This window comes from Rana temporaria, chromosome 1 (genome assembly GCF_905171775.1).
Source record: "Rana temporaria chromosome 1, aRanTem1.1, whole genome shotgun sequence".
NCBI lineage: Eukaryota > Metazoa > Chordata > Amphibia > Anura > Ranidae > Rana > Rana temporaria.
This window is the reverse complement of record NC_053489.1, coordinates 338,956,625-338,973,945: the sequence shown is the minus strand read 5'-3', so window position 1 is coordinate 338,973,945 and position 17,321 is coordinate 338,956,625. Positions and strand designations below refer to the sequence as shown.

The following is a 17,321-nucleotide window of genomic DNA, read 5'->3' as shown; positions in this document are numbered from 1 at the left end:
TGGCTATTGAGTAGGGAAGGGGTTAGACCCTCTGTCAAGTTTTTTTTACAGCCTGTGTTCCCACTGCGGAGATTCACCCCTCCGCTTGTACTTGTGACTATTGTTTTCTACAATTAAAGTGAGACGAAATCCAAAATTTCTAGTTTTCTCTAGAACAAGAGGCAAGGGAAATTATCTCATGCGAACACCTGTTCTGGGGCCAAATTTCAAAGAGGGTAAAGGGCCTTTTGCTTTGGCAGATTTACTCCAATTTCCTGTGGATTATCTAGCACAGGTAGTGAAGGGAAACAAATGGTAAACTGCCAGGGGTTTAAACCCTTCCCTACTTTATTCAAAACTAAAAGGCTTGGACTAAATATACAATTTCACAACTATAATTTTCCCAAATGTGATGTGATGTCATAAGTAAATGAAAATCAGTGCACATTTCCTGCACAGAACACTCAAGAAACACATTGTAGATAGGCCTTCGGCAATTTATAAACAGTTATAGATGAAGATTAGAAAAATGTACAAGAAAATAATTCATGGACATTTATTGTAGGCATGGAATGATGCATGCTATAGAACATATGCAAACTTGGAAAGAACAGAATTCAAAATCCACAGCACATGAATTGCACAGTAATGTAGACAAATGATTTTAGTTTAAGCTCTCTATTCGTTTCTTTAGTAATAATCCTTTGTCTTTCAGATCAGGCCTGCTATCCTGTTCCATTGTAGATAAAGAAATAATTAACAAGTGTCTGTTTTCTACTGTAAGACTTTCCCACTGTTTTGAATCTGGAAAACAAAATTAAGAGAGTTTACTAAATAAAATAAAAAAAGAAAGCCACGTTAGCAAGAGAAGTTGTACATATAAATATTAATTTAAATGGATTGAAAAGATTTTGTTTGAATAGCACCACACTTTTGGTAGGGTAAGAACCATGGATTTCAAATACACAAATCTTAGTCTAAAACATGAACAAGATTAGACAACATGGATAACATGCAGATTTTTAACTGGCTTCATCAAATTTGGGCATTTACAGGTACTTTGGGCACTCCAACATGCTAATTTCAATGTTTTTGGATGACATCAAGTCCTGGCCTACCCCCTCCTACTGGCTTTTGGAGTATACTGATCCGAATTATAGGCCAAAGTGCTGGTTATGATGACTAGAATGCAAACACCCAGTGAGTATCATGATTGGGATTGGCTACCATAATGTATCGCTACAGCAAGCAGCTCCTGCACTACCATAGAAACATAAATCTTTTGACTGACTCAGAAAGCTTCAACGCAAGTCTATGTCTCCAGGAGGCCAGCCTTTAGGACCTGGAAGAGACACTGGAGACCTTAGGCTGGGGATCTCAAAGCATGACAGCGACATACTCACATTACGGATCTGCCATAATTACAACTCAATATTTGGGCTTGGCCATCACCTCATTCTTTAACCACTTCAGCCCCGGACCATTTGGCTGCCAAATGACCGGGCCACTTTTTGTGATTCGGCACTGTGTCGCTTTAACGGACAATTGCGCAGTCCTGCGACGTGGCTCTCAAACAAATTTGACATCCTTTTTTCCCCACAAATAGAGATTTCTTTTCGTGGCATTTGATCACCTCTGCGGGTTCTATTTTTTGCGTTATAAACAAAAATAGAGCGACAATTTAAAAAAAAACAAAAAAAAAAACGCTTTTTTTTTTTGTTTCTCAAAATAAAAAAAAAAGCGCTATATTTTGTACTTTTTGCTATAATAAATATCCCCAATTTTTTTTTTTTTTTAAAAAGCTATTTTTTTTCCCTCAGTTTAGGCCGATACATATTCTTCTACGTTTTTGGTAAAATAAAAAATAATCACAATAGTCATAAATTGATTGGTTTGTGCAAAAGTTATAGCATCTACAAATTAGGGGGTAGATTTATGGCATTTCTTTTTTACTTATGGTGGCGATCTGTGATTTTTAATCGTGACTGCGACATTATGGCGAACACTTTTGACGCTATTTTGGGGCCATTCACAATTTTACAGCTATCAGTGCTATAAAAACGCACTGATTACTGTATAAATGTGAGTGGCAGGGAAGGGGTTAACCAGTAAGGGGGGAGAAGGGGTTAAGTGTGTCCTAGGCAGTAATGCTAACTGTTAGGGGGCGTGGCTTGCTGTGACACATCACTGATCGCTGCTTCCCATGAGAGGAAGCAGACGATCAGTGCTGTGTCACCAGGCAGAACAGGGAGACGCCTTGTTTACAATCCCCCCGTTCTGCCGCTCCGTGACCCGGTCGCAGGACACCGGCGGACATCGGGTCCCGCGGGCACAGTCACGAAGACCGCTAGGGGGCAGGTTCAAAGCAACGTGTATATACGTTGCTTTGCCTGCCCGTGCCATTCTGCCGACGCAAATGTCGGAAAACATTCCTGTCTTTCTTTTGTAATTTTTTTCACTTCTAAACTACAGCGAAGGTCTGCTTTAAATACTTTTTATAGGTTTGTGCACACCACCTAAATACTGCAGTCCCAACACATGGACAATGCAAATAGTCTGCTTTTCAAAGGTGCCACTTCACATTGGTGTGCGCTGGAAGAGAATGCAATATGCTGCGTTTTAGCACAGCACATTACAACTCTGTTACATTGATTTTCTGACAATAATTACAAATACATCTTACTCACCTTCAAGTTTCTTTATTAGTAGTTCCAATACAGAGAGGGCTTCTGTTCTTACGGATGAATAATTCTTATTTTCTAACAAAAGTAAAAGAAAAACATTGATGCTTGATAAAACATTATAAATTATCTACATACATTTTCCGATATAAAATATGAAACAAAAAACGCAGAGAAGAAATAAAGCACTATTTACATCTAAATGGACCAGATAACCCTAATGTGATCACAGGACGACAGAAAAAAATTACTAAGGAAAAATATATAACTGGCCTCCAACTTCAGCTGCTATAATGGGAACATACATGGGAACATATTTAACAAAACAAAAAAAAAAAATAGAGATGTGAATGGTTCTGCTATTAGTGTATATAGAATATATTTTTTGTTCAGACTAGGGGCCTTATTTAACCTCCTCAAGACAAGACACTTTCTTCCCCCTTCCTGCCCAGGCTATTTTTTCAGCTTTCAGCACCATCACACTTTGAATGACAATTACTCAGCCATGCAACACTGTACCTAATGTAATTTTTATATATTTTTTTTATCTTCTAAATTGTTTGAGACAGATGGAGCCATTATTTGGTGGTATTTAAAGTGGCTGTAAACCCCGTTTGGTAATTTTTACCTACAGCCAAGCCTATAAGAAGGTGTATCTGTAGGTAAAATGAAGATCTTCTAAATGTCCAAATACAGCAATGAAAAAGAATCATCATATCCTAGACACCTTAGACAGGGGGAGGGGAGAAGCAAGATCCATGATTCACACTGAAGTGGCTTCCTAATTCCCTTGGTTGGTATCTCAGGACTTTATTACATAAGGCTGGTTTAATAGTTTTTGGACTTTTACCATTTTACCTGATCCCCTTAGCCCACTTCTTTTTTATCACACTTTTGTTTCACATTTAGCGCTTCAGTTTATTTGTTCTTTTTTGGATTTAGAATCTGCTTAATTTTTCAAATGTGGTTTCCTTACAACACCTTAATGTAGTCAGAGACTACGGGTTTCTTAACAATTTTTAAATTTTCAGGATGTATTATATATTTTCCCTCACTAGGATTGGAAATAGTGTCCTGAAACCAAAATGGACATAAACGTAAATAATATCTGCTGACAAATTTAGGCAAACATAAAAATTTAGAAGTAAAATGTCACTTCCAAGTTTAAAACCAAACACTGTTCAGCCAGGGTAAGGCTGCAATAGATTATTTTTTTCCAATTTCTTTATTTGAATTTTATATGTTATTAAAAAAATAAATCTATCAGAGCCGTGATACACTTGTCAGCATTACATCACGTTACAAAATGTTTTTCGTTATTTTTACTCCTAAGTATTTTAGCTCCGTAACCCTCCAAATGAAGGGGAACTCATGTTGATATATCTGCTTCTCCCGTTTCCTCACTTTTACATTTAATATTTCTGATTTTGTTGGGTTCATTTTAAAATTTGATATGTCGCCATATGTTTTTAGGCATTTCATTAAGTTGGGGAGGGTTATCCTGGGGCTAGACATGTTAAACTAAATATCGTCGGCATATGCCGCGAGTTTGTGTTCCTCGTCCCCTATCTTAATCCCTGTGATGTCTGGGTTCTCTCTAGTCCCCGCCAACAGCGGTTCTAATGACAGTACGAAAAATGACAGGGGACACCCCTGTCTGGGGTCATTGTACATCTCGAAGAGCCCAAAAACTGACCCATTTACCCTTACCCTCGCTGTAGGATGATTGTATAGTGTTTTTATCCAGTGGATCTTAGGGCCTACTCCAAATGCCTCCAATGTGTTCTGCATAAATCCTCAGTCTACTCTGTCAAACGCTTTCTCTGCGTCAATTGACAGCAGCATGCCTGGGGATTTACTTTTTTTCTTTTTTGAACCACAAGGAGAGTTCTAATTGCATTATCCCTACTTTTTCTTCCTAGAATGAAACCTACCTGGTCTGTATGTACCAGGTTGTTCATTACCGTTTTCATCCTCACTGCCAATACCTTTGTAAATAGCTTTGTGTTGTCAGTCAAGTTTTAATCTGTCTTCTGAAAGTCAGGTGGTTTTCCTCCAACCGAATGCTGGTTGGTAAAGCGTTCCATAGTCTAGGACCCTGGAAAGCAAACCTTCTTTCTCCTTTGGACTTGTATTTGGTTTTGGGTACCTTGACCAGATTTTGGTCGGTGGACCGCAGAACGCGATTGGAATTGTGGGGTTCTATCTTGTCGCAAAGATATTGCGGAGCCTTCCCATGGATGCACTTATGTGTCAGACAGGTTCTATAATTTGAACACATTGAGGCATCTTTTCCTTCCTTTGGAATGATGGTAATTGCAGCCTCCAGTGACTCCCTCCACATCTCCCATTTTGTTCCTATCCCATTCATATAGGAGCACATCTTGGGGATCAAGATATCTTTTAACTTCTTCTAGTAGAGTGTCGTCAGCCCGTCTGGGCCAGGGCTGCAGTAGAAAATGTTCTAATCTGTCAATATGGACAAAGCTTTATGGCAACCACAATCTGGCACGTCTTGTGACAATGAGATCCACCTATTATTGAGGTGTACTCCATGCACAATATACAGTTAGGTCCATATTAATATTTGGACACAGGCACAATTTTTTTTTTCCCAGGTATTTACCAAAATATATTCAAGCTACAGTTATTCAATGGATATGGCCTGAAAGTGCTCACTCAGATTTGATTTGAGGGTATGTAAATCCAAATCAAGAAACGGTTTAGGAATTACAGCTCTTAATAGCCATCACCCTTTTTTTTAAGGGACCAAAAGTAATTGGACAATTGAATCAAAAGCAGTTTCATGGCCAGGTGTGGGCTACTCCTCTGTCATGTCTTCATCAGTTAAGCAGGTAAAAAGTCTGGAGTTGTATTTGCATTTGGAATCTATTGCTGTGAACCTACATCATGCGTTCAAAGGAGCTGTCCATGCAAGTGAAATAGGCCATTGAGAGATAGCAGCAACATTAGGAGTGGCCAAATCAACAGTTTGGTACATTTGGAGGAAAGAACAATGTACTGGTGAGCTCAGCAACACAAAAAAGGACCTGGACATCCACGGAAGACAACAGTAGTGGATGATCACAAGATTCTTTCTATGGTAAAGAAAAACCCCATTCACAGCATCCAGACAAGTGAAGGACACTCTCCAGGAGGTAGTCGTATCATTGTCAAAGTCTACAATCAAGAGAAGACTTCTCGAGAGCAAATACAGAGGGTTCACCACAACGTGCAAACCATTCATAAGCCTGAAGAATAGAAAAGCCGGATATACTGTCAGCCCAGATTCAGCCAAATGCAGTAAAGTTGATTGGATGGAGCTTCACAGTACAGATAGACAATGATCCAAAACACACTGCAAAAGCAACCCAGGAGCTTTTGAAGGAAAAGAAGTGGAATATTCTGCAATGACCAAGTCAATCACCTGATCTCAACCCAATTGAGCATGCATTTCACTTGCTGAAGGCAAAACTAAAGGCAGAAAGACCCACAAAGAACAACTGAAGATAGCTGCAGTTAGAGCCTGGTAAAGCATCTATGGGTGGGCATGTCTACGGGTTTCAGACTTCAGGCATTCACATTCATTGCCAGTAAAGGATTTGCAACATAAAAAAAAAAAAAATGAACATGAATATATTCATTTGATCAATTACATTTGAGCCCCTGAAAATGGGGACTGTGTATAAAAATGTTTGCAGTTCCTAAAATTTGTACTTAATATTTATGTTCAACCTCTTGAATTAAAGCTGAAAGTCTGCACGTCAAATTCATTTGGATTGTTTTGTTTTAATTTAATTCTGATGCCATACAGAGCCAAAAGTATGAAAATCATACCACTGTCCCAATATAGAAGGACCTAACTGTAGATACAGCAACCTTTAACTCATGGGATACTACATGTGGTACCCTTTCCCTAAAAAAAGTATCAGCTGAACATTGGTCATTAGAAAGGTTTTAGAATATGGAAACCTTTTGATAACCATGTGTGAATTCAAAGACTGTCACTATCGTTCGACTTAAGATTGGGCAACCACCACTAAGCTGTGATTTCTCAACCTCAAGGCCAATGGTAATATTAACAGCAAAGTAAGAAAACAGCCAAATGGACAACATTAAGTGCTGAAAAGGACAATAGACAACTGCACACATAATAAAGATGCAATGAGAGGTAACTGGCTATACCTAGTGAATGTGCTATCGCTGGACAGGCTTCTGAGAGGATTTCTGTAAGGGCCACAATGTCTGAGTGCTCCTTTTCTAAAATCAATAACCTATTAAAAAGGAAGAAAAAAGCATGCAACATTTTCATCAATACATGTCACATGCCAAGTAAACCACTTTGAAAACAAATGTATGTAATATTTTTCCTCATGTAATACGGCATAGACAAATCTTTGAATAACTATGCTATTCATGTAAGTGTAGGTTTGAGATATTTAAAACAGCAAATTGTGGCAACAGCTGCTTACAGCTTTTCATTAAACCACAACACATCTGGTAGAACAGCTACTCCATGGGGAAGTAGAGTAGTAGAGACCCCAGTAGCAGCCCCAACCCTTCTTTTGCATGCCAGCATTGTTTTTAGCAGCAGGAAATGACCCAGTGGCTAACAGGCATAGAGAATAAAAATGGAGATGGGTTTAAATCCTGCCAGGTTTCTACTGCTGTATATGTATTTAGAAAGGTGGCACGATGCTCCCAGTCCTAATTTGAATGCTAGGACTTCACCATAATGCAGGTGACAGGGGAACCAGAAGATTCAGTTTACAGCAATGCAATAGGATGTTAGCTCATTATCATGGGTAGGGGGGGAATTTTCCTACAGCAGTAAAGCAGCCAGAGAGGAATTGCCTACTTCCTTTGGGTGTAGTTCTATTTATGTAACTGTATGTAAATAAATGTATTTATGTAAACTGTGTGAGCCACAGCACAGAGACCAAGACAGCTATAATTAATATTGGGTGTGTTATTCATACTGCAGTCAAACTTACCCCTGAAAGTAGGCAGTCATAGACTGAAGCACAGCATGCTGGACCTTCCATGTGCTCAGTTTTAGTCTTTCACACATTAGCTTGCACACTTCGAACCGATAGCAGCCTATTAAAATGAAAAACAGGTAACACATTGTTCACTTACTTTTAGGCATTTCTGAACTAAATTGTCTGTTGGCTGTTTCTATCCTTCAAAATATTTTTAGTGCCAGATGTTCCCATGATAGTCTGTGCCCCCTGAAGACACTACTAGGGTGTTACACTGTGGTAGATGAAATTACCATTTATCCTATAGTTCAAATCAGGCAAGGCAGCAAAATACCATCAGTAATCCATAGGACAGAGTTGGGATCTCTAGCCACTACAGTTTCTGAAACACATCTACAAAAACCTCAAGTTTTGCATGAAGTTTGATTTTATATTTCTGTCTTCGTACAAGTTGCAATATGATGCCTTCCCTTAATTAGACACAAAATTGCTTTGGCTCCCAAATGTGCAAAGCTGCTGGTATAAAGAAAAAGGCCTTACACTGAGTAGCAGGGTTCCTGGGCCAAGCCTTGCCTAGAGTTGAGAAGGCACACAATAGGGACTCTGTCTGCAACTCTCTTGCTTTCTCATCCACATCGTCTTCCTCTTTTACTGACCGCGCTCCCACAGTTTCTAGTGAAGTCTATATCAAAACAATATAATATATAACAATGAGTTAACATTTTATCCAACATGAACATTGGTCTTCATAAAGAAAACGGTGCATTAAACCAAGACTGTTAATTTCACCTGTGTGTGTTTGATTCACTGGTCTTGCCAATAAGACCCATTACTATTAGTAGTACAAAACCACCAACATAAGTACAGAAAAACACAATATTTACGTTTTAGCTATACTTTTTCACAGCAGCCAAAATCTGCTTTAGAAGACAGTTTATAAATCTGCCACTGTATGGTGTGGCAAAAGCCTCCCTATTTTGGCAAATGTCTTGTCTATTCTTTTTGTATCATGATTGGTACAAGATGTTATCTCCTGATGACGTAAACAAAGGAGAAGTATATGATCTACAACTGACAAGCCAAAGAATGAAAGCGCACACATGAGGCAATACACTGCAATGACCAAGGCAAGAACCAGCCGAGATTCAAACCATTATTGGGCAGGCTGACTGTTATACTCACCTGCTCTGTGCAGTGGTTTTGCACAGAGCAGCCCTGATCCTCCTCTTTTCGGGTCCCTCCTGCCCCCAGAGCAAACAGGATCACTCCCGAGTAGGGTTGCCACCTCATCCCTTTAAAACAGAACACATATGAATTACACAGGTTCTGTGGCTAATTAAGGTGGCAATTAGACTCATTTGGTGCCTTACCTGCATTAAATCAGCCACAGAACCTGTGTAATTCATATGTGTTCTGTTTTAAAGGGATGAGGTGGCAACCCTACTCCCGAGTCACTGATCTGCATGTCCATTCAGACACAGAGCCACACCTTGCTCCCCCCCCCCTTCTCATTGGCTCACTGGCTGCGATTGACAGCAGAAGGAGTCATGAGTAGGTAGACAACGCTCTGGTGTACATTGCTGGAACATGATGGGGCTCAGGTAAGTATTGGGGGGGGGGGGGGGGGGGGTTGTGGCTGCACACATTTTTTTTAACTTCATGCACGAAGTTTAAAAAATACTTTAGCCTTTAGAACCACTTTAACCAACAGTTTGATATTAAATATTTAATCTATTACAATAACACACTGCACTGTGAATAACCCATACATGTTTTTTTTTTTTTGTTGGTTGAACTGGATGGACTTGTGTCTTTTTTAACCAGATGAACTATGTAACTATGTGTAGGTATACAAGTAAACATACCTTTTTTATCAAGGGAAAGAGGATATCTGTCATCTCCTGGAAGCGATCCTCCTTAGTAGATTCAAGTACATCAGCAGCACACTTGAGAGCAACTATCTTGTACTTGACATTTTCTTTCCGACATTCTTTTAGTACAGCCTGAATTATATCATCTATAGTGGGCTGTTCATTAGCACCTTCCTTCAACTGTTTGCTATGGAGGGCAAGAGAGAAAACAAACAACCCAATTTTAATTTAGCATAGCAAAACAAATGACAAAACGTTTAGCATTTTCTTTATGGGCCGCAATGGCAGCCTGCACATTTATGACAAATTTACTTTATATTCATCTATGCTGTTTCCAGAGAAAGACTTTGCAGCAGGCAATATAACATAGCAGCAAGTTTTTTTTTAGTAAACAGTGCTTACCTACAACTGGAAACCACAGTTCCAATAGCTTTTAGAAGTTCTTCCTGTAAAATAGAACACAATAAAGTCTGAAGTATTCTAAAAATACAGACACAAAACACAACTGAAACAGATTAAAATATTAAAATAAAAAGACTTGCAGACAAAAATCGAAGTCCTTTCCGCCCCCTTGCTTCGACTCACAGGTTATTTACATATCTCTGCACTAGCCTGGAGTTCACAAAAAAAAAAGTTCACAATTCACATCCCTCTCCCCTCCAGCCTCAAAGCATAAAGCCTACAAATGTCACCTGACTGCTCCCACCAAGGCTCGGTTCACACTGGTGCAATTCAGGAACCCTGCAAATCCACTGCGGGTTCCCACATCGCACCCGACTCGCACAGCAGTTCACACTGCCATATGCAAACTGCTGGGGGGTGTCATATGGCTGAAATCGCATCGCACACATTGCATGTGATCTGAACAGCAATGCGGTGCAAATCACAGGAATGGAGTGTACAGTGGTGGGTTGTACGTGCAGGATGGTGTCAGGTAATGTTTTTATTTCACAATTTAATATTTATTTGTTTTTCCAAAAGGACCAGTGGATTTTTTTTATTTTTATACATTTTTACAATTATATTTTTTTAATAATTTTTTTTACAATTTATTTTTGTACTATTGATATATATAAAAATAAAATGTGTGTGTGTGTAGGTATATGTGTCTTCCGTTGTATTGAATACGAAATTTATAGTAATTGCATATAATTTATCTTTTTTGGGACCATATATATATATAATACCAAGCAGTGTCAGGCATGCTTTCCATCCTGGCTCCAGCTTCCATTCCTGGTCAGGTTGTCTCTCTGCAGCAGCAGCTCCCTACTGCCTGTGCTCTTCTCCCCCCTGCTCACAGCTAAAGCAGGGGAATTTCACAGCGGCTCCAGAGGCAGCAGCTTGGACTTTTACTACTCTGCACAAGCTCCACTTTTGAGAGTGTGTTTTTAATCATTAATAAATATTGTGCGCTTGTCTTTTCTCTTGTTTTCACAGGATGCACCTTAATGCAGAAGTAGTTTTGTCTGAGGTTTTGTCAGACTGTGGCTGGATTGGAAGCCAAGCAAGAACTACACTGCATCTGAGCACCACAATCCAAAATGGCTATTTAACTTATTTTTTAATATTCAAAGAAAACATGCCCATCCAACCATGTCTCCATGCTTTATTCTGCTGAGAAATCATTTTGAAAACCACTCCCTAGCATTTCTGGATATGGCAATCTTGAGTAAGGGCAGTTGATTCATGTAGCATTTACTTCCTGGAATCAACCTGCCCTTAGCAAAGGCATGCAGGCAGGAGGCTATGCTTAGCTGAGGAAAGCCCCCCCTTGAGACTCCTGGGAAGTGTGACATAATTTGCCTAGGCCTGGAAACCAGGAAGCAACCAAGGAAATTTAAGAAAAAGTATAAAACAAGTAAATGAGATACACTTTCCTATCCATTTACTAATTCTAGCAGCATAAAGATTAAAAATAGTCAATGTTGATTGAGAGAGTAAAGTTCCACTTTAACCACTTGCCGACTGCCTACATTGAGATTTACATCATTACTTAGAAGTAGAATACCGAGGGTATGGCTGCAGCTAGATGCCATAACCCTGGTAGCAAAATATTCTGCAGCCGCCACTCTTATAAAAGTGATCCAGTGGCCGATTAGCCGCTGGATCACTTTTAGAAGCGTCAGGAGGGGTTGACCCATCCCGCCGCTCTGCAGTTACTTTCAGGCTTACTTGGCTCATCTGCAAGCCCGAGAACCGATCCGGCGGTTGGCCATAGAGATGAGCTGAATAAAGATGGCCTCCGCTCATCTCTATGGCCTGGCCTAGGAGGCCCAGACATCGCTTATGGTTTACGGCCGATGTTAAAGAATTAGATCAATGTTTTTTTTTTTTTTTGTATCTGATGCGTTCCATTGTAGAGGAGAGATGTGTGGGCCTTAATTCTATTACAAGGGATGTTTACATTGCTTGTGAGAAGAATAAAAAAAAAAGCAATAAAAATTTTTTAAAAAAGGGATAGTGTAAAAATAACAAAAATGTAATATTTTTTTTTTTAAATGCGCCCCCCATCCTCTCGTGCAGTGGTGAGCGCATAGGTAGGTCGTGCCCACATAGAGCAACAGCAATAATTCTAGCAATACAGTTAAATATTTGGTGCATCCCGTATTTTTTCTTGTGTCATACGGTACTGTTTATTCATTGTTGATACTGCTTACGTGAAAAAACAAAAAAAAACAAAAACAAATGACTTGCTTATGTATGAAAATTGAAATACTAATAAAAATTTATTGAGGAAAAAAAAAAAAATTCTAGCACTGGACCTCCTCTGTAAACTAACATTTTTAAAGCAAAAAAATAAATATAAAAAAGGGAAGGAATTTTTTTAAAGCGTCGCCTATAGATAATTTTAAGTACCATTCCACAAGCCTGAGCAATTTTAAAGCACGACAGGTTGGGTATCTATTTACTTGGTGTAACATCAAATTTCATATTTTACAAACAAAATGGATTATATATTGTGTTTTTTTTTTTATTCATTAAAAGCAAATTTTTTCCTGTGAAAACACTGCACAACATACAATTCCAATGTCCGACATTTTATTCTCTAGGGCCTCTGCTATATAATGTTTGGGGGTTCTAAGTGATTTTCTAGCAAAAATACAGATTTTTACTTGTGAACAAATAGGCCTGGTCCTTCAGGGACAAATGGTCACTGGGACCAATAGCACGACTGTGGCAGATTAACAACAGACTGCAGAGAAAAGTGCAGTACTACATCTGGGGTGATCAAAGTCACTATAGGGGCAGTAGGAACAGACTGATTGGAGTTCCACATGGTTCTTTGAAAGCAGCAGATGAAGTCAGCACATCTTCAGCATTAACCCCTTCCATGGTAGAAGCTGGCAGACAGTGGGGATTTTAAAGGAGCCCAGTGGTCAAACTGATAAGTAGGCTGAGCAGTGGGAGTGAACTTATGTCTTCAGAGACATTGCAATACATAAAAAACAAACCATTAGAAAGATAGATTCAGACCTTGCCAGCCCACGTCCTTCCTGGCAGACCCTGCAGAAGCGTGTTGAGAACCATTCCCAAGTGTGGAGGAACCAAGGAACCAGTTTGTTGTTTGGCTATGGAAGCAATGGCAGCAGCACCCTGTGCTTTCATCTTCCAAGATGGAGACTGCAAGGCTTTCTGAGTAATGTCAATTAGCTCCTTCATGTACAAACGAATACCACCACCGATACTTCCTGTAAGCATCACAAAACAAAAGTTAGCCAACTGCTAGATGAATAATGTCAAAAAGGGGCGACATTGCAGACTTTTTCCAAGCAAGTCCTATGTTATATTAAGACGTTATCATGAAAATATTTTATTATGCTGATATGCACTACATAAGTGGAATCTGTAGCTTTAAAGAACTATTCTATTTTTATAATTTTACATTTACTTTGTATGCCCATTGAACATCATAAATTCTGTGACTTTAAATTTTGTTTGATTGGTAACTTCTTCTCTGTACTCTTCTGTTATCCCGCTAAACATGCAAACAATGATTTAATTTTACAGGAAAACAATGTTGCCATGTTGATTTCCAAATATCTTTCCATACTTTTGGGGGTAGGGAAAGGGATCTTGAAAAAATAGGATTTTTTGTACTCACCGTAAAATCCTTTTCTCTGAAGTCCATGGACGGACACAGCTCCTTAAATCTTGACAAGTGGGTTATGTTCCCTGTTTACAGGAGAGGACTAGGCAGAAACATGTTAAATAGTTAAATACATGTTACATTAACAGAGTTGAACAGCCCCGCCCAGGGGGCGGTCCCTCCAGACATAACCCTCCTCACTGCAGCTTGCAGCCTCAGTTCGTAACAAGCAGTACAAACCTAAAAAGGAGGGGTGGGAGCTGTGTCCGTCCATGGACTTCAGAGAAAAGGATTTTACGGTGAGTACAAAAAATCCTATTTTCTCTTATCGTCCATGGACGGACACAGCTCCTTAAATCTTGACAAGTGGGACGTCCCCAAGCAGTGTCAAAAAACGAGGGGTGGGAAATATATCAGTAAAAACAATTTTAACTTCACCCCAAAACAAGCAGAGCTCCTCAACGGAGGAGGTGCAACTTTAAACAGCCGCCGGCAAAAACTAGCGGCTGAAAAAAACATCATAAGATGCACTCACAGCAACCATGTAAGTTCTGGAAAAAGCGTGAACGGACGAGCAAATCGCCGCCTCGCACACCTGTGAGACCGACGCATGATGTCGAAAAAAAAAAAAAAAAAAAAAACCCAGGAAGCACCAATTGCCCTGGTCGAAAGTGCCGTGACCGGAAAGGGGGGCCCGCCCTTAGGAGCATAGGCCTGTATGACGGCCTGCCCGATCCACCGAGAAATGGTGGTCGACGAGACCGCCAGGCCCTTTTGTGGACCAGACACCGACACAAAAGAGAGTCAGAAGCTCCGAAATGGAGCCGTAGTAGGCTGGTATACCCGCAAAGCGCGTACCACGCCTAAAGTATGAAAGGCCGAAACCTCCTTCGGAAGAAGGGAAGGTCGCGGGCGCACCATCACCTAATCCTTATGGGGGATCAAGCATGGCGGCTTGCAAGACAAGACCGCCAACTCAGAAACCCCTCTAACAGAGGTAAAGGCCACTAAAGGGGCCACCTTCTGAGATAGTGTCAAGAGAAAATCTCTCTGATGTTTCCAAAAGGAAGGTTCCTGAAGAACCGAGAGCACCAGAGTCAAAACTCATGGGGGAAGAGATGGGCCAAGAGGGGAAAGTATATGACAAACCCCTTGCACACAAAAAAAGGGGACCCACCAGGGAACGGGCCGCAAAAAGGCCACTAAAAGAACACAGCCAAGGCTGAAATCTGCCCCCAAACGGTGCTTTAAGCAATTTTTAGATCCAATCCAAGCTTTAAAAACAGCAGGACCCTGGACATTGAAAGTACGCCCGTGGACGTCACTCCATCCCTTCGCACCAAGAGAGGTGCGACGGTAGATCCTCCGGAAGAAGACTACGGTGCCCTGTTGAGATGACCGAGTCAGACAGACCCTGGTCACCTAAAGTCTGGCTTCCAATAACCATGTTAAGCAAGTCAGTGACTGTACAACAGGAGGAAGTATGGGACCTTGAGACAGGAACCTCCTGCCCTGGCAATCGCCAGGGTGCCTCCGCTACCAGGCGCCCGATATCAGCGTACCAAGGACGCCGAGATTAATCTGGAGCGATTAGAATCATCGGGATCTCCTCAGCATCCACTCTGTGGAGCGGCCGAGGAAGCAACTACCATGGAGGAATGGCAAAAAATCACCGATACAGACAACACAGGGCCACCAGCGCGACTGACGCGTCTGTACAAGATCACTAGACCTGGCCACTAACTGACACCCTTGCGGCGGAGACAAGCTGCCAGGAGATCCATGCCATGTGAGGTTCACCTCCTGCAAGGGAGCCGAAACACCCCAAGCACAAAGACCAGTCGCCCTGGTCCAGCATCTGGCGACTCCAGTAGTCTGCCTGCCGGCATACCTGATGGTAGACTGAAGCCACGGCCGTGGCGTTGTCCGGCTGAAACCAGATTGGTCGACCACAAGGAGAAGCATAGCCTGATCGCCTAAAATAGTAGGACAATGAACAGTAGACAGCACCTGGTATTCCCAGGCGGTCTTCCACCAGGCACTAGCCAGGCCCGACCCTGGGTAGCTACCGAGACCAGACACATTCAAGGAGGTGTGGTCATAGGTCCCGCAAGTCCAGCGACTCAGGGCCGACTGGACCCCCCAGTTTTGTGAACCTCCAGGTTCACAACCCGTGAGCTGGCATTCGTCGTAAACACCGACCACTGGAAGGAAGGAACAACTTCCCGGACCGAAGAGTCGGGAATCTCTGTCACCAACTCAGAGAGACTCTGACTAGGTGGCGCACAGGAATCTAATGATTTCAGAGACAAGAGATTTTTACCACCTGGACAGTAGTTCCACTGGAAAACCAGGGTGTGGAACTGGGCATACAGTACCACCTTGAAGGAGGCTACCCACAGACCCTGAACCAGCAGGCGCCCGGAGAGAAGACCGATTGCGTGATGCCAATACCTTCTCCGCAGACTGAAGAGTCTGCAATTTCTCCAGGGGAAGAAGGACCTTTGCCACTGAGGAGTCTGGATCAACACTAGATACTCCAACGCTGAGTCGGAACCTAGCATGCCCATAATTTGAACCCTGGGTCGCACACATGTAGGGCAGGCTTGCTGCCACTGAGCTACACTTTCTGGCCTAAACGTTTAACATCCACCCGAATCTTCGGAGGGTCTGAATGGGAATAACCCATCCACTAGGTCGGAGACAGAAGCTGCTCTCAGAAGAAAGTCGTCAAAGTAGCCAATGAGGCAAAGCCTCGCTGTCCCAACAAAATTCAAATAAGTGCGAGCTCCTAGCTGAAAACCCATGGTGCTGACGCCAGATCAAAAGGGAGGGCCACAGGCTGACAGAGACCCTTCTCTCATCACGAAGCACAGAAAAAAACACTGTGACATGTGCAAAACGGGACATGCATGTATGCGTCCCTGATGTCTGAGGACGTCAGGACATCCCCCGGATGAAGCGCAGCTACTCTCGTCCTGCAGGAAAGGTAAAATTACCTTGCAGCTTAGCAAATCCCACACTGCCCAAGGCAGACCGACGTGCCGGGAGGGGAAGACACAAGGACAGAACTTTGTTCTGTGGATAGGAGGAAACCCTATCTAGTACTCCGAAGAGACCACCTCGCAGACCCACTAGTCGGAGAGCAGGGAGGTTTCACTGAATTGTGAACCTGCAAGCCGCCCCTCCCACCTAGAGACAGGGAGGGAAGGCTATATACATTGGCAGGATTTGGGTGCCGGCGTGATCGGCTTATGCACCCAGGGACAGATTAGTCCCCCAGCTGGGCCTTTGACGCCCTGGGAGGGTTGCCCCTAAATAATACACACACATAGTGTGTATGTATATTATGTAGGTGTATGCACACATGTCTTTGGAGGAAACCGGAGTACCCGGAGGAAACCCACACAGACACAGGGAGCGACAATGCAAGCTCCAGGCAGATTGGCGTCAGTGTGCAGATTGGCGTCAGTGTGCAGATTCGAACCAATGACTCTTTTGCTGCCAAGTAATGGAGTTAAGCACTACACCACCGTGTGCATAAAACCATTCTGAAACAGACGCCCTGGATAACAAGGGCGCAGCATTCAATGAAGCATCACAGACCTATATGAGGCCCTGGACCAGCTGGTCCGCTAGGCTAATAACCTCAGGAGAGAGTCGGTGCTCCTCCACTGTCTGGTGCAAAATGCTCACTCTGTGAGTTGTATACAGCACTAGG

The 17,321-nt window shown here is 41.9% G+C and overlaps 1 protein-coding gene across 2 annotated transcripts in view; it reads right to left on the bottom strand.

The window, feature by feature from the left end:
* Nucleotides 1–455: 455 nt before the first annotated feature.
* Nucleotides 456–17,321, bottom strand: part of ECPAS (Ecm29 proteasome adaptor and scaffold) — a 144,728-nt gene continuing 127,862 nt past the window's right edge. For both annotated transcript variants that reach the window (XM_040361433.1, XM_040361441.1), the window contains 8 exons: nt 12,988–13,202; nt 9,916–9,959; nt 9,508–9,700; nt 8,183–8,324; nt 7,655–7,760; nt 6,846–6,934; nt 2,667–2,738; nt 456–783 (listed from right to left, as the gene is read on the bottom strand). In XM_040361433.1, coding sequence (XP_040217367.1) covers nt 644–783; nt 2,667–2,738; nt 6,846–6,934; nt 7,655–7,760; nt 8,183–8,324; nt 9,508–9,700; nt 9,916–9,959; nt 12,988–13,202 — 1,001 coding nt within the window. In that variant the 3' untranslated portion in view covers nt 456–643. The remainder of the gene's footprint in view (nt 784–2,666; nt 2,739–6,845; nt 6,935–7,654; nt 7,761–8,182; nt 8,325–9,507; nt 9,701–9,915; nt 9,960–12,987; nt 13,203–17,321) is intronic.